Source organism: Typha angustifolia, chromosome 5 (genome assembly GCF_048772165.1).
Source record: "Typha angustifolia cultivar Huaian chromosome 5, ASM4877216v1, whole genome shotgun sequence".
In the NCBI taxonomy this organism is placed as follows: Eukaryota; Viridiplantae; Streptophyta; class Magnoliopsida; order Poales; family Typhaceae; genus Typha; species Typha angustifolia.
The window spans coordinates 8317923-8334739 of NC_133243.1; the positions used below are offsets into that span (position 1 = coordinate 8317923).

Below are 16817 nucleotides of genomic sequence, written 5' to 3' on the forward strand. Positions count from 1 at the left end.
CGCGGCATCCTTGTATGACTATCAGAGTGATCTCTAAAAGAATAAGATTGGAAACGCAAATTCCTTTAATCCCTCAACCATTCACTAGACAAGGAAAGAGAATCTTATATAGGTATTAAGTCAGTAATCACAGATCACAAGTAACCTCCATAACAAGATCAATTCATTTTATGAGAAGAACCACATAAGCAGCGTATACGGATCAAAAGCGCATCAACCGCATCAAAAACACAAACAAGAACAGAGACAATACTAAGCAAGTAAAGGAAGAGTTTCAAGAAACTCCCGCTCAATAGATCTGGCTCACTCCTGGCGCTTAAGCTTCTCCACGCGCTGGTTGAGCTGCTCGAGCCGGACGACGAGGGAGGTGACAGAGAAGAGGAGCCAGTAGAGGATCAGCGCGGCGGCGATGAGGAGGGCGTTTCGCTGGCTCTTCATGATGGATTTCTGGTGACGGAGGTGCTCGGCCGGCGTGCACGCGTGCTCCTGATCGCAGGTGGGACGCGTCTCGTACTTCCAGTAGATGTCCAGGAGCAGGAAGAGGCAGAAGGGGATAACCGAAAGCATCGGCTTCAGGGCGCTGCGTACCGCCGCGATCATGCCGCGGCGGAGGCCGTCGAAGCCGGGCAGAGTAAGGAGGAGGAGCATGATCGCCTCGGCACCGGCAGCGTAGCCGAGTACAACCCACTCCAAGGCCATCGGGGGAGAGAGATCGAGGTGAAGCTTAACCCTAACTTCAGGGGAGAAGAGGTCGTCGATTTGGGAGAGAGAGAAGCGGAGAAAGAAGGGAGGGTCGGTTAGTTTTAATGGGGAAAGATGGGGTCGGTGCCTCGTAGGTGGGTTCAGATCGTTTGGCTCATTGTCCGATCAGCACGTGGCACGAATCGTAACGGTATGTGTACACAGATCCGCCGTCGAAGTCTTGGGCTTGGGCTTTTGCAGGCTGGAGAATTTTGATAGAACATTTGAGTCAAAAGGACGCGTTTAATTTTAACAAACTTTTTCTTTCTGAAGAAAATTTCTAACACTACTTTGCTTCGTTGCGAAGATTGGAATATAAAATGATGAATACTATTTGTTTAAGATAATTTACTTGAGATTTTGTTTAATTTCAATTCAGTTACACACAAACTTCTTGATTTAACAATGTTTGCACGGTGAAGTTGTGAAGTGCCCTCGGAGTTATACATAAATCTTTCACATCAGCATTACAACACACGTTTCGATTTATTCTAACCCCAAGTTGATCTATCTATCTCTTATTCTCTATCCTTAGATTCACAGCTTGCTAGAGACGGTAATACTCCTGGGCTTGGGCTTCGCCGGGATGGGCTCCTTCGGGATCACAACGGTGAGTACACCATTCTCCACCTGGGCCTTAATCTGATCCGCCCGAACGTGATCCGGCAACGCGACCTCCCTCGCGAACTCCCCTTTCCCCCTCTCCGCCACGTGCCACACGGCATCCTTCGGGGTCTCCTCCTTCGCCTCGCCTCTAATGCTAAGCACGTTGCCCTCCTCGAGCTGGACTTTGATCTCCTCCCTCCCAAATCCTAGAAACTAAAATCATTAGTAGAACCGTAGAGGAGGATGAAGAAGGGGGGCAGGAGGTGGGGAAAAGGGCTGTACCTGGGACGTTGATCTTGATGAGGTGGGAGGAGGAGGTCTCGATCCAGTCCATGGAGCCGGCGGCGGATCCGTGCCATTCGCGGAGGACCGGAGGGCTCCAGACGAGGCGGCGGAACGGATTGCCGAAGAAGACGTCCGCCATTAGATTGGAGTAGTGGAGTAGTGCGTGGATTGGGATTCGATGGAGTTTAGTAGACAACGAGGTTCTAGAGAAGCCGGGAAGAGGATTGAAGCTTCTCGAAGCCGATATCTGACAACTTCTGGGCCAGGCTATGTAACGAAGAAGCCCAACATGGAGCCTCGTGATTCACTCATGCTTGTGAATCTCAACGCAACGTTTCTATAGTAGTTTAGTAGGCTGGGCCACAGATAGGTACACTATCCATCAAGGTATGATGTACCCTGTATGACTATAGGAACGTTCTTGCTTATCTAGAGTTAATTATCTATTAATTAATTTAATAAAGATCTAACAGTTAAGATAGCTAAGAGTAAGTATAAAAAAAATTTAAAAAATAGTATTAGTTCAATAAGTAATTATTATTTTTTAAATATATTACCTTAGCATACTATTTTTTGATAATTATATTATCTTAATATATCAAAATAAGTGTATTGATGTTTTTTATAATCAACTTGATGAAAATTTAATTAAATTTATCTCTTTGATTAATTTTTTTATTTGCATATATCTCTCAATAGTTTAAAATAAAATTTAATAAGTCATATTTAAATAGAAGTCTATCTCCAAATAATCAAATTTAAATTATTTAGTATTAAATAATATATTATATAGTAATAATATCTATCACAATCAACAAATCTTAACAAAAAAAATAATATATAATTCGAAAGTTAAGCTTGCATAATTAAATCTTTTTAACTATTTTTTTTAGAATCGGCTCAAAAAATCGGTATTGAGAATAAAAATCGGCAATTATACGAGTTAAATTTAGATTATAATTTTATAAAGAATATTAAAGTATATATATATATATTTATATATTAATTTGTAGAAAGTTACTACTAAGTCAAAGTGGAGTGGTTAGTCCTCCTACAACTTTGAGCTATTCTGGGCTCATCGCCTTATTGAGAGTGCTAGGCATTAATGGCTTCAATAGTATAAATTACTGCTACTTCTAGAGATAAACATAGCTTGAACTTGCTAGTTCCTTCTTCTTCTTCCCTAAGATTTGAAAGGAACAAAAGGAGCAACCACCACATTAAAAGTCAAAACACTAGAGCTAAAGCAGCAAAGTTAAAAAAAAAAGTAGCAAAGTGGATTGGTGACCTCCTGCTGTAGTCTTGCAGTTTGTGTCATCTTTCTTTTATGGAACTATTTGGTGGTCTGCAACTTTGGTTTATGTTAATGTCTTTGACACCTTGATCATGAAGGGGAGTACAATGGTGTTAGGCCCACCACACCATTTCTTCTTCTTTTTTTTATCAAAAGCTATGCTTTTGCTTCACATATCCTTTTGCTTTCTTGCTGCTAACTGATTAGCCCATTGAGTGCTGCTAGTGATAGTTTGCTAAAAGCTTGGCTTTACTACTGCACAGGTTAAATAGATCATAAGAAATACTGGTTAGATAGAATGCAATGTATTATTCTACATCAGAAGCTTTTAGCTTTAGGAAACTAGTAGAAGAATAACCAGCAAGTGGAGAATGGAATTGAACTATATTTGTTGGTGGTTTATATCAAAACATTGTCTTTTTTAATCCCATTGGCAAACAAGATGGCCCACAGGGATCATAAAGCATTGATCCTGTTACCTTCCTAATTGTATAACTACCTGCAGTTAAGTGATAAGCTTGAAATAATTGAGTAGGTGAGCAGGAAGGATACCATTTGCTTCTAATAAACAAAGCACACCCTCCTTAACTTAGACAACATGTACATGAATCCACCTCATCATCCACTGATGTGTCTCAGAAATGACCACCTAAAGAGACAAAGTCCATCATGCACACATGATAAGTTGATAACCCTGGAGAAAGTTTCATAATTTATTTTTAGCCATGAACAATTACAAGGAAACAATTTATATGTAGCTAATTAATACATAAATGATCATCCCATACGTGGGGTAGAGCTGGAATCTTGTCTTTCTTCTCTCTTTTTTCCCCCATTACTTCAATGAAGTATGCACCTCCTCTAATCACTTCTTTCCAGTCCCTCCTCCACTCTTCCAAAAAGGGCCCTCTTCTTTTAATGAACAATTCAAAAAGGATCTCCCAAAAGATAAAGAGAAGTAAAGTAAAAGTAACAAAGAGCAATTGCCACAGACCCAATAAGAGAGAAGTGACCACATTTGCCATTTATTATTTACCTGCAATTAATTACATAAACAAAAAAAGGTAAGAGAAGGTAAACAATTCAAGAACAAATGCATAAAGCTTAATCCTCACCATTTCCAGCTCTTCTGATGAAGGAGAGGAAGACAATTATGAGGGCAACTCCGGCCATGAGCCCAATTATAATTGCAAGAGTTTTCCCAGATTGATCTCCTACAAGGAAAAATTAAAAAAGGAACCAGTCTCAAAATGTTTAAAGGTAATTAAGATTCAAAAGATCAAAAAGCTAAAAAGGAAGAACTTTTGATTCATTTAGCTTTAGGTCTGCTTTACAATAAGCCAGCCAGTGTCCTTACTACTTGGCCTTAGCCAAAGTTGCTTGTTTCTTTTTATATTTTATACTTAGATGAGGATATTCTAGAGATAGGGTAAAGTTGCATGGCTAGTTGGCCACCAAACTATGTCGAATATTTGAGTGAATCAATTAATGGGCAAACTTTGGAAGTATTAGAGATAAAAATATATATATATATATATATATAGCCATCTCATTACAGCTTGTAAGACTTCTAAGTCAAAAATAATTTATATGCCATGAAAAAATTAATTATCATTTTATACTAAGAATATATTTAATCTTTTCGTGTAAGAAATTGATAAATCTTTTGTGCAAATGTTGCTTGTACCAAATGAATGAGCTTGTATGCAGATATATTTTAAGTCCTCATCACCTAACCTTGAGAATTATCTCATTAGTTTTGTTTTGCATTATTCAATTTTAACAGAATGGCTCAAAATCTGCCAGTGGGTGGGTAACCCATGGATCATTGCATCTACTATACTCAAATTAATCGAATTTAAGTTATGTGGTTATAAATTTAATGAAGATTGACTTTTGACTGATAGAGACCAAATTATTTATATTAATCCCAACTTCCTCACACTTATTAATATTTTCTCATCAAGTAAACCTTGAGTCTCCTAATGAATCATATGCTATCATTTTGTATCTACATCACCAGATAAGCTCAACCTTTCAAGACTATACCTAACAACAAAAGTCTACAGCCAACTCCATAAATAACGTATTATTTGTCCACCATAATATCTCTAAAAAATATATACTATGTTTTGCGTGAATACCCCTCTAAAGTCACGTTTATATATATATATATATGCCCTAAAAATTTAACAACCTTTTTTTGTTGCATGAAAAGATGTTAAATTGTTTGATCGAGTGATGCCTTAGCGTACATTCGATAGCATGGTGAAACTAAAACTCATATATATACATAAATAGTGATTTTGTTTAAAGGGGTATTTTTAGGGGAAAAGAAAGAAAAAAGACAGAAGAAATTAAGAAACTGGAGATGAGGATAAGCAAGAGGTTACCGTGTCCGACGTGAGAGGGAGAGTAGCCGCCGTTGTAGGACCAGTACCTGGCGTAGCACTTCCCAAGGTAGACCTCCCCGGACGCCGAGGAGCTGCACGCTGCCTTGAGCTGGCCCGCCGCGGTCGCCACGCAGTCGGAGCAAGCCTTGGCGCTGAGGTCCCCCACGCACTGCGACATGGCCTGGACGTACCCCGCCCCGCCGACCCGGTACGCGCCGCCGACGAGAGAGCCGACGGCAGCGTCACGCATCCCGATGAAGGACACCAATCCGTCGGGTCCGCCGCCTCCGCCGCTGCCCTGGTCGGCGGAGCATTTCTTGTAGAGGAGCGTGTTGTCGGGCTTGCCGAGGAAGGAGTCGTTGCCGTAGCGGATGAAGCATGCGCGGAGCTGCACGGCGGCGCCGGCGGCGAATGGGCAGAGGGTGGAAAGCTGGGAGAGGGCGGAGCGGACGCAAGAGTCGCAGGCAGAGAGGGGGAGGTCGGAGCGGCACTGGAGGAGCCCGGACACGATCGGCGGAGAAGGGGAGGAGAAGTTGGCGTAGGAGGTGAAGTCGGCGGCGTTGGTGAGGGAGGTGAGGACGGAGTCGACACTGTACTCGTAGGCGGAGCCAGCGTCGTATCGCGGCTGGGAGCAGCCGGCGTAGACGAAGCCGTTGTAGTCGTCGGCGCCACCGACCAAAATAACCCTCGACGTCGACGATAGTAAGGGAACTAGTAGGAGAGTAAAAAAGAGATGAAAAGAAGTCATATCTCGTTCTTTTCTGGAGCTTGAGAAGGAGAAGGTGAAGGAGGAGGAGGAGAAGTAGAAGAGGAGTTCTAATAGAAGGAAATAAAGGGATATATATGCATATTTATATGGGAGGAAAAGTTTAAGGTACGTGAAGTGGAATCCTTTTAGCAATATTCTTTAATTCTTATTTTAAACTCGAAAAAGCTACTTGGATTTGAAACCAAAAAAATAAAAATAAAAAGTTCAAATAATTGGAACAAACAATATTCAATTATTCTTCTCTCAAAATTCTTCTTCTTTTTTTAAAAAAAATTATCCCTCCTAAAAATCCTTTTCTCCACGACAAACAAACCTTTTCAAAGTAGTTCTACACATACCGAAACATTGGCGATGCATTCATTGGTCAAAGAAGCTCACTCAATGGCAAATAGGAGCACTCACTCTCCGTCATTTTAGTTACAGTCAAATTCATGATGTACATGCTCAACGACAGGGGTGAACATTAGATAAACTAGGAATTAGCTCCTCTCATTAATGAATATCTTAGATGTATTAAGGGCTCTACTGTAATTAAAGTCTGTTACACTAGCGTGGGTAACAACTTAACTTAGCTAGTTAGAGAATAAAACAAAAGAGAAGTATAATTATTTGTGGGGACCGTTCGCATATACTTCTTATCAAAATTTGATTGGAGAAATGTATCAAAAATATTATTCACGCTTTACTATGGATAATGTATACTTCAATCTTTTTTAACGCCTAACATATATCTTTTACCCGGCAAATCCTTCTATAGAATTCTCTTAATCGTTTCCTACTAATAAAATTAAGACAAGATATGGAGTTTTTTCCCCATAATCTTTTAATTGGATTAATTAGCATCATGTACCCATAACCAATTAGGATGTGACGTGAGCTTTTATTATTTTGTTCATAGAGCCTAGAGCTGTGAAATTATATCTTCTTCACTTAAAATTGACACTTTTTTTAATCTTTAGTCCAGCAATTAATCCCTCTTGTGGGTGGTCCAAGTTTATCTGAAAACATTCCGGAATATATTGAGCTAAAATACAGAGGGGGTTAATTGGAAGATTGGCCCATCCTCATCGTTATATTATTCAATGCTTACTCCTTAATTTAATGTCGTGTTCTATAAGAAGTAACATTAAAAGAATATCACCTATATGTTCTATTATAATTAAATTGTACATACCATAACGTAAAAGATAAACAAACAAAAATAAAACTGGTTTATATATGATCTACTAGTACGAGCGACAACGGATTAGATAGAAGTCAGACAATATAAAATTATATATGTATCTTTTATTTTCAGGCATGAATTTGGATATAAAAATTGATAAAAACTTATGATATAATTATTATATATATATATATATATATATATATCACAATCTGAATAACTGAATATATATGAATATTAGGCTCTAAGTTAGTATAAGAACACAAAAATAATCTTTTTGTACCATTAATTTTATTATGTTTTGAACTATATAAATAAATATATATATATATATATATATATATATATATTGATTCGGGTACTATTCTTCAACCCATATATACTTCCGCATATATCATTCAAGTACAAAAATAAATTTGAATATCAAGAGTAATATAAGATCTCAATCTATATCCGTCGAAGTTCGAACGGAGAATCAAATCGGGTCGGATTAAATCCGACCAGTTTTCACTCCTATCTCCTAATTTTATTTGTATGTTAGATAGAGTTATGTGTTTCTCACTGTTTATATACTCCAATCCTTTCAGGTATATATACAGAAATGATTCACATCATATGCTTCATTACTAGTAAGTTAATTTGCTTACCAAACCTGAACAATATATTTCACAATAATTTATATTGCAATAAGATACACTCCACACAATATGTTTACATTCATAAATATGTCGTATAAAAACTATAAAATCGATCATCTCATGCTTTCTTTTGATTTAATTTCCTCTCCTCCTCCAGTTTAAGAAACAAGCTTCCATCATAAACAGCTCTAATGGTGTCCTTGTGAAGTAATCCATCTTTATCCTTGCACAGAGAGAAAAGGAGCTTCCACTCGGTTGAGCTAGCGATCCTGCAATGGATCACAACAAAAAGGAATCAAATGAAAAATTTTAACCTTCTGGTTTTATTATATAACTTCTCTAAGAACAAGATTAATTACCATGAGTTGTAGTCTTTTGGAGTGCGATTAGCTTTAAGCATCTCATCTAACTCTTTTGATGTCAATCCATTAGGATTGGTGTGAGCATGCTTCTTAAATATCTCTTCAAACTTTTCAGGAACAAACCTACAAGAAGATGAATTCAAGAGGTTAATTAATGAGATATCTTGTGCCTAAGTTTATCCTCACATATTAATTAGAGTAAATGACAGTTTACCGTGCCGTGATTTAGCTTAATCTGAGAATTATAGAAGTAATTTAGTCATTGAGTGACTTACTTATGTCAGAAAACATTAGCAGCAATACACTACTATGATTTGGATCATAGGAATTGAAATCGACCCAAATCATAGGCAGAGGATAAACCATAATTTACCTTGTAAATTACTAGTCTCCAAGTTCTATTGCTAACTCACGATTCATACATTGGAAACGTATTACAACTATTTAATCATGTAATGAGAATGAAATTTTACCTTCCCTCGGTGTCGTAAACACCCGAATCACTTCCATGTTTTCCTTTACTAATGTTCTTCACATAAATGGGAAGACTTGGTGATGTGAATTTTCCCTGCATTCGATAAATAAAGGTCTACTAAGAGGAATGAATGATTTTAGTAACTTTCTCTTAATCTTTTTGGATCATTAATGGAGATCACTAACTCAAGTAAGAATCTTCTAGTAGTGAACTAAGCGCACTTTTTAAAACAACCAAAAATTTAGAGCGAGAGAGAGAGAGAGAACGATGCGAGTTTTGGGGGCGAGGAAGCCATTGATGAGCAGAGCACTCCCAGCGGATAACGCAACGCCACACCCGATGGCACGAAACCCTAACAAGTAAAAGCCAATAATTATAGTCTAATTATTCTCCAAATTAGCCAGCACTAAATAGTAACTAGTCTTAACCTTGGTATGTCTCCCGGGGATAAATGATGCCGTCTTTATTCCTATCGAAGAAGGCTACGTGCTTTTGGAGTGGAGTTAGATCACCGGCGTACATATCCATCGCCTCTTCTTTCCCTTCTACAAAAATCGAATAAAGTTATCTCATCTATCGATCTGTCTATCTATCTGTATGGTTTCAAGAGAAAGGAAACATACCATGAGCGGCAGACGACGCCATTATTAAAGCTCGGAGCTGGAAGAAAAAGAAGCTCCCAGAGAAAGGAATATAAGAGAGACAGAGAGAGAGAGAGAGAGAGAGCCGAGGATAGTGGAGAGCGGGGTAGGCTCTTTGCTTAAAGCTACAAGGCATATTAATATATTCTGTTTGAGTCGAGGGAAATTTAGGAATCACAACCTGGATTCTACTTTTATTACAGTTTACAGTAGGGAAAGATAATAAGCACAAAATTGAGGGTGTGATTTGTAAAATTTCTTTTAATTTATCTGGGGGTTGGGCTCTCCTATTCCGATTGAGTGGAGTGGAATGGAAGCAAGAACGAGTCATCAGGATAGTTGGCATTAATGTAATGTGTGTGCGAGCTTCCAACTATGCCTGTGAAGTTACAACATAGAGAAAAGATTGAGAATCAGATTCTAAAGAAAAGGGGGAAGAGTCGAGCAAAGTTAAGATAGATACTTGATAGGGAACGGCCGCGGCGTCATCGAGATTTGGTTCTTCCTTTTAAACCGTATTCGGCCACTTGGCTTCTATCGTAGTTTCTGGTTAACTCTGCTATCGTCGGATGATACATAGATAGATGCGTGGGGTAATTGTTAGTGATTATATATATTATATATATATATATACGTTGAGTGTTTTCCTTTGATTCTGTTAGTTGTAATGGGTCCTATTCGGAAATAATAATTTTTTAAGAGATTTTTATAAATCACACCGTATATTTTATCTATTTTATACATTCACATCTTATTTTTAAGATTTTATGAATTGATCCTTCATTTTTCTCTATAATTCTCATCTAATACTACGATGTTATTTTAACTAATTAATATCAACCAATTTACCAAAATATATCTAATATTCTCTTTCATTTTTTATATCCTTTCACTTCGTCATTATCTCCGCCACCATCTTTCATCATTTTTCTTTCTCCTCATCGTTGTTTTCTTCTTATTTGGAAAGATAAACAAATAAATAAAATATGGATAATTTGATATTTATAAATTATTTTATATATTATAATAAAATATTTATTTTTTAGTAAACTTAGGTGTTAAATAAAAATTATAAAGCAAAAAGGAGGAGTCAAGTTATAAATTTTCCAAAAACAAATATAAATTATAAATTTTCCAAAAGCAAAAAGGACGAGTAGATTTATAAAAATATATTTTTTTAATCATTAACATGAAACTGATTATTTAATTATTATGAATTCTATTATATCTACTTATTATATATGATTATCCACTAAAGTCAAGAAAACGATGTCAATGTCATCCCCGAAACATAAAATTATTTATCAGGAGGATTTTTTTTTTTTTTATCATTCATGAGCCGAAATATTAGATATGGAATGAACAAATAGTTTAACTCTTTCTAAAGATACAGAGGCAGTTAGGCTTCACCGAACTTTTAGTTATCTAGTCTAGATTTTAAGCTATATAAATTACCGAATAATTGCTTCAAATCAAACGCCACAGAGACCTGCTCCAAACTATTGCGTTGCCAAACAGTTCCTCCAACCTAAATGTACTATCGAGTCATCAATTAAATCAAGCCAGGCCATCAAACCACCAACTATCAAACAATTTCTTCATAATATTGTTTGAGGTTGAAGTTGAACCTATAACTTCCTCGATCACGGAAAAGCTACATACCAACTAGAGTTGGTTGGTTTATCAGGAGGATCTATTGTTCCGACGGACAGGCTGTTGCTAAATTATGCTGGGGCTGAGTCGGGCCCAAGTTAGGTTTAGCCGGATTCATTTCGGGTGAGTTCTGATGGTATCAAATTTAAACTCATCTAAAAGTTGTCTGATTCTGGTGTCCGGTTAGCTAAGTTGGGTAAAAAGTTGTCGCTGCTAACTCGGAGCAGTGCCGACACGCAACATGACGCCATTAATGCGTTACCTTGCACCGAACGACAATCTCAGACCAAGCAGTACAGATCAGGATGAACCAAATCCGTGTGCTCCTTTATCCATTTATGTGGACAGGAGCTGAGAGTAGCTTTCATGTCCTAATTATACCAATAATAGCTATAAATTATTGATTAGAGAGAGAAATTACTTATTACAAATTAAAAGAGAAAAAGGTAGGAAAGTCCCTTTCAAGTCTTAATCAGAGTGTCTAGTGGGGAATTAAGATAATGGTGGTGGTGGTGTGTATCATGCATTTAAGCAGAATTTCTTATTTCCACCCTGTTCTTGAAAATGAAACATGAGACAAGGATGGTTACCATCTACATACAAACTACGGTGGGATAATCTCCTCTTAATCACAGAAGAAAATGGAGAGGTTTTGTAAGAGCTAACAATTTCATCACAACAAGCACAGATTGGCTCCAATTTGGAGTTGAGAACTCATCAGTTCCATTCAATTTGAAGTCCTTAGACTCTGCACAAATTGTTACATTTCCTTCTCTCCAACAATTTCCAACTCTAAATCTTTGTAAGTTTTTGCTAGTATGTACAGCCAAATTGAGAAGTACTTTTATGCCAAGATAGTCTTCTGTCTACACGAATTTGACAGACGAGAGACCAATCTATCAAGTGCTTCCCTCATCCACAAATGCTGGCATCCTTCTCTTGCTTCTGCCACTGTCACCTATAAATTTCACAAACAGAGAGTTGAAAGATTAGCACAAGCTCTTCCATTTGTTCGTTAATGGAGAAGAATACATATATTTCTACTACTTACCCATTTCCTCTTGCGCACTGCCATCTCTGGCCATTGGAGTAGCTCCTTGGTGACATTCAAAGGGAACATGACACCCTCGTAGATTTGATCATATCTCCTGCTCCTATATCTCCAGTTACCGAGACGAGCCTCTACATCTCCTTGAACACCGGCCTCCTCTAATGCCTCTCGAAGAACAGCTTCGTCTATGTTTTCATCGATCTCCCAACCTCCCTGTTTGATGATACCAAAGATTCGTAAGATACAAAGAAGCAAAATTTCAATTTTTTTTTTAAAAAAAAATTAGTTTGCATTAATTGGTTACCTTGGGAAACATCATCCCATGCCCCTTCTGCGAAGTAATGACTAGAACTTCTACCGTCTCCTCGACATCAATATCGAATGGCTTGTCGTCTCTAAACTTGTAAGGGATGCATCTGCTCAGAAACCGGAAGATTGAGTAAGATTTAGGAGCGGAAAGATTCGATCTTTACAACGAACTAGATCGAGAATTAACGGGAAAATAACTCACCCCACAACGAGACGACCGCCGCCGCTGGTGTAGCGCTGCAACTCCCTGCCCTGGCGAGCCACCAAGCAAACCATCTTCGTCCTTCTTCGCTTACAGAAAAGAAGAAAAGGTACCAAATTTTTATAGGCAGTCCCCTGTTTTGCTCCGAAATTAGCGGATAGGATCGAGGAGAGAGAGAGAGAGAGGGGGTGGGGTTTCTCGTTTCCTTTGCTTCTTGGTTTGTGGCCGTTGGGTTATCGCTCGATCTAATTATAGAAACAGCAGACGATATGGATGATTATATATAGAGAGAGGGGGGTGAGAGTTTCGGAGGAGAGATGGGAGTAGTTGTCGTCGTTGTCGAGTAAGTTAAAAAGGCCAAGTGGGCCCGTAATGGAGGAAGAAGACAAAGCGCGTTTGATTCCCTCTCGCTTCGCCGTGGTTTCTCCCATCTCACTTCCGGGTTTCTGACACGGCCAGGGATACGGCGGACACGCGAACACGGCCGCGTATATCGCCGTCGAAAAGTGACTTTTGTGATCCCGGCATTATTCTTCTGTTTCTTTTTTCTGACTTTCGGGAACTGATCGATACTTTCTAAGAGCCCAAACTTCTTTATAATGATAATACTCCCTCTCTAACTAATCCTTACAACGAATGGATAAGCTTAAACCCCCTATTTCCCTCACAAATAAAACGAAATAATATTTATGAAATTCTTTCTTCTTTTTCATTTTACATAATGATTGCCCCTTTAACTGCGCCGCGTGCTCCCTTCATGATCACCCAATCATGTGGCCTCAAGCAAAATGACGGCTGACAGACCGAAGCATTCTAGATTTTCTTTTCTTTTTTAAATTCTTTTTGTCAAAAAAATTCTAGAAGATAAACCAAAGAAGATAAGAAAGTAAACAAAAGTCAGTGATAAAGATTATATTATATATATATATATATATAATAAATAAATATTGCCACGCAAAATTACACTCGTTTGCAAATTTACTTCTTCCACTTGGAGTGTGTGACCCCACCCCCATACAGCGGTATTCAATAATTTTCAGGGGGCCCAAACTTTGTGGGTTTCAACTCCAATATGATAGAATTAACGCGCTCTTTTGGAAAGTTTTTATCCCCAGACAAATAGTGGGTCAGGATTACAACTGGATCTTCACTAGATGTTGTCCGGTAGATGACGAGACGCATCTTAATCAAGACAGCGACCCTGGTCGATGAGCACTAGGGTGGTATACTAGTGCCAAATAGTAGGTGCCACAAAGTCTTAATCTTTGATTGTGAATATCTACTCAAGTTGGGGGTTTTGATCACCGTTGACTTGTCCATGTCGGTTGCAACGTATTCGACGACTTTGATTATAATTTAGATCGTATACAAAGAGATTGAATATATAGGCCGGTAGGAATAATACGTGTGTGATCGATAGGTCGACACGCACTAAGTGATTCGAATGAGATTGGCCGACATCAAATCTCAATCACAGTCCAAATTATAAGAAGCGCAGTAGAATATAATTAGGTGACATGACAAGAATGATATAGATTGTGTTATTCCAATTAACACGCCATCTTTGAACATTCTATAACTTGTCCTTTGATTTATTTACATAATTTTTATGTGACGTTCTTCTTATGTTATTTATGTAATTTATTTAACTGGGTTGATTAAATTATTAAACCATATTTCAATCAAAGATCTATGTATTTTAGATTTATTTTTGTTGATAGATTTCCTTTTGAAAATAGTTAACCGTTAAGTTAATTTTGAATCAAAAAATAATAAAAATGTAGGGTTTATCATTTAAACATTTCCTCTCTTTTTTTTTTAAAATAAAAAATAAAAGTTTATGAGTAGCTAATAATGTGTCACAGGACTATAATTATCATGTCATTATAATTCATATGAACAAAACAGCAGGTGAGTAGCAGATAACGTTATTTTTGATGTCAAAATAATAATAAAAATAATAAAAAAAGGGAGTTAGTGAGCACGTGAGAAGAACGTGTTGAAGACGGCTATGTTTCAAAGCCATGCGTTACACGTAGTCGATGGTGTAAATATTCCAAACTTGGCACGATAACGCGTTACGGCGCGCACCAGACCGAGCTTAATCCTTCGCTAATCAAATCTGCTAATAAATTAGTAGGTCAACCATGAGAGGTCAACAAACTGGGAGGATGTTCAAAAGTCAACCCGATTAATCCACCTATATGTAATGATGCCATGGACCGGATTCTAATTTAGTACATAATTTTATTTGTTTACTATTTTTGTCGTGTCAAATGCCATGCCAATTCATCCTTAGCTCCACTTGCTTAAATCGGAAGAGATAAATCAAAGATCAAAGTAATAATAGGGATGGAGTTGACTCTCAAATTGTGGCATTGGGCAACTAATTGCCAAGTTTAATGGATTTAAATAAGATATAAGAAGTCAACAAACATGTGTAAATAAAGCAAACTCTATACTTAGGGTGATTGATAATAAAGCAAAGCATTAAGTAAAATAAGCTCTCATTCACATATGGAATTGGAGGGTGGAATGTTGATTGCCTTAGAGACGGACTTCCTACTTGGCAGTGGTCGGCAATGCTATAGAGGAAGCACAACAAAAGACTTGTCGAGTCTAAAGATGTCCGATACATTTAACTACTAAAATATAGCACAAGTATAAAAAGGTTTGACGTGCAACTCACTGCCAAATGATAGACAAAAGAAAAACAAACAAAAAACAAATGAAGAATAGAAAAATGGGGGAATGAAGTAACCCGCACTCCTACTTATTTCTATAGTTCTATCGATACAACCAACATACAATTGTCAAGAGAAAAGACAGTATGATTAAGATTACAAAAGACGGCACAAATGAAGATGATGACGTAGAGAAGATAAAAACGGCGATTAGTCACAATAGAGGTGTCGAAGGGCGGACGACCAATAACCACAAAATTCACAATGATAGAAAAGAAAGACTAGCATATAATTTGGAATGTGTTTTTAATTAGCACTCCCCCTGATCCAGTAAATCATAAATATTCCATGCTTTTTTCATAAAAAAAAATATATAAGAGAAAGAGGATTTATCTACCAATATTACTAAGTCCTAAGTAGTTAATAGTAGCCCTAATCAATTAACAATAAATTTATTACAACCAACGAAATCAATGGGCCGGATTTGGATCGATTAGGAGGTCTAGATGGGCTCTAAATATATATATTTCCCCTCAAGATTACGTACTATCCATAAGAAAAAAATAATTAAAAAGCGTACAATTTAAACTGCTAATAAATTATTAAAAGTTAGACTAAGTTTTTGTAGACCTAGAGAGAGACTAGAGATCTAGCAAGTGTGTACGCGGCTAAGGAAATTATTGCAGCAACGAGACAATTCAAAAGAGGTAGATAGCCTACAAATTTAGAAGACAAGGTTTCTTTATTATTATTATTTTATTATTTTTTTTTTAATGCATGCACAATTGGAAGTGGTTGGGGGTAGTCTCAAAGATTCATACAGGGTTTGGTAGTAGTTGTTCCAAGTCTTCTTCTAGGGAGCCTTAGTTTTAGTCCATGAAGATGGCTGGATTTTGCCAATCGACGAGGAATCCAATCTTCTATCTCTCCTCTCAAAATGTTGGCAATAAATGCAATCAGCAAGAGAGATTTTAGTTGGTGGATGTCTTTGTTTCTTTCTATTTGGGTCCACTTCGGTTTAGATTGATTCATCCTTAGATGATGTGAACAGTTATCTGTTTACAACAAGAAGAAGAAGAAGAAAAGAAACCTTACCCCCTAAAATTTTAAGGTACCCTCTCTATCTGCTGTTATTTCTAGCCCCATCCCCACTATAGGTTTTGGATTATTCAATTGAACTATCAACTTAAAAACACATTGGCCTATCTAATAAAATGCTATAGCAGTATGGAAATGGTGCGCAAGAATAAAAGGATTTTTTTATATTTTTTTCATGGATGAATATGCTGATCGGCACGAGGTGTGCTGGCCGCGTTGAGTGTCCTAGCCTGAGGAAGGGAGAAAGAAAAACCGAGAAATTTTTTTGGTTAAAAACTCAAATTTCAGATTTGTATCTCTCTCGATTTTTTTTCCTCCCTCCCGAAGGTTAGGGCACCCGACTACTTCGGCACACTCGGTGCCTATGGCATGGTTGATCTTTTTCCAAATATAAAAATTATTTTGGTCAAAGCTAAATTTTAATTAATCACCTTGTGCTAATTCTTTGCCC

General features: G+C 37.5%; 5 protein-coding genes across 8 annotated transcripts; all 5 read right to left on the reverse strand.

The window, feature by feature from the left end:
• Window positions 1-80: 80 nt before the first annotated feature.
• LOC140759993 (uncharacterized) lies at window positions 81-786 on the reverse strand. The gene has a single exon (XM_073096744.1). It carries the CDS (start codon window positions 697-699, stop codon window positions 304-306), a length of 396 nt encoding a protein of 131 aa, XP_072952845.1. The 5' UTR covers window positions 700-786; the 3' UTR covers window positions 81-303.
• A 271-nt stretch (window positions 787-1057) lies between these two features.
• LOC140760294 (16.0 kDa heat shock protein, peroxisomal) lies at window positions 1058-1925 on the reverse strand. Its single transcript, XM_073097199.1, has 2 exons — window positions 1630-1925; window positions 1058-1553 (listed from the first exon to the last, which is right to left on the reverse strand). Exons 1-2 carry the CDS (start codon window positions 1769-1771, stop codon window positions 1279-1281), a joined length of 417 nt encoding a protein of 138 aa, XP_072953300.1. The 5' UTR covers window positions 1772-1925; the 3' UTR covers window positions 1058-1278.
• An 816-nt stretch (window positions 1926-2741) lies between these two features.
• LOC140760193 (plasmodesmata-located protein 7-like) lies at window positions 2742-6134 on the reverse strand. 3 transcript variants are annotated; one of them, XR_012104342.1, is made up of 5 exons: window positions 5320-6134; window positions 4042-4140; window positions 3715-3962; window positions 3479-3575; window positions 2742-3181 (listed from the first exon to the last, which is right to left on the reverse strand). XR_012104342.1 is itself a non-coding variant. In XM_073097041.1 (3 exons), exons 1-3 carry the CDS (start codon window positions 6065-6067, stop codon window positions 3955-3957), a joined length of 855 nt encoding a protein of 284 aa, XP_072953142.1. In that variant the 5' UTR covers window positions 6068-6134; the 3' UTR covers window positions 3622-3954. The 3 variants fall into 3 exon arrangements, 1 of the variants encoding a protein (XP_072953142.1); XR_012104341.1 differs by lacking the exons at window positions 2742-3181; window positions 3479-3575 and adding an exon at window positions 3604-3620; XM_073097041.1 differs by lacking the exons at window positions 2742-3181; window positions 3479-3575 and having other exon boundaries at window positions 3622-3962.
• Window positions 6135-7906: 1772 nt separating this feature from the next.
• LOC140760123 (probable peroxygenase 5) lies at window positions 7907-9509 on the reverse strand. 2 transcript variants are annotated; one of them, XM_073096949.1, is made up of 6 exons: window positions 9352-9509; window positions 9157-9273; window positions 8995-9080; window positions 8727-8821; window positions 8251-8376; window positions 7907-8160 (listed from the first exon to the last, which is right to left on the reverse strand). In XM_073096949.1, exons 1-6 carry the CDS (start codon window positions 9503-9505, stop codon window positions 8010-8012), a joined length of 729 nt encoding a protein of 242 aa, XP_072953050.1. In that variant the 5' UTR covers window positions 9506-9509; the 3' UTR covers window positions 7907-8009. The 2 variants fall into 2 exon arrangements, with proteins under 2 accessions (XP_072953050.1, XP_072953051.1); XM_073096950.1 differs by having other exon boundaries at window positions 9157-9270; window positions 9352-9497.
• A 2202-nt stretch (window positions 9510-11711) lies between these two features.
• LOC140760610 (nudix hydrolase 17, mitochondrial-like) lies at window positions 11712-13072 on the reverse strand. Its single transcript, XM_073097637.1, has 4 exons — window positions 12585-13072; window positions 12378-12489; window positions 12074-12286; window positions 11712-11980 (listed from the first exon to the last, which is right to left on the reverse strand). The coding sequence occupies exons 1-4, from the start codon at window positions 12656-12658 to the stop codon at window positions 11867-11869; spliced, it is 513 nt and encodes a 170-aa protein (XP_072953738.1). The 5' UTR covers window positions 12659-13072; the 3' UTR covers window positions 11712-11866.
• Window positions 13073-16817: the final 3745 nt, after the last annotated feature.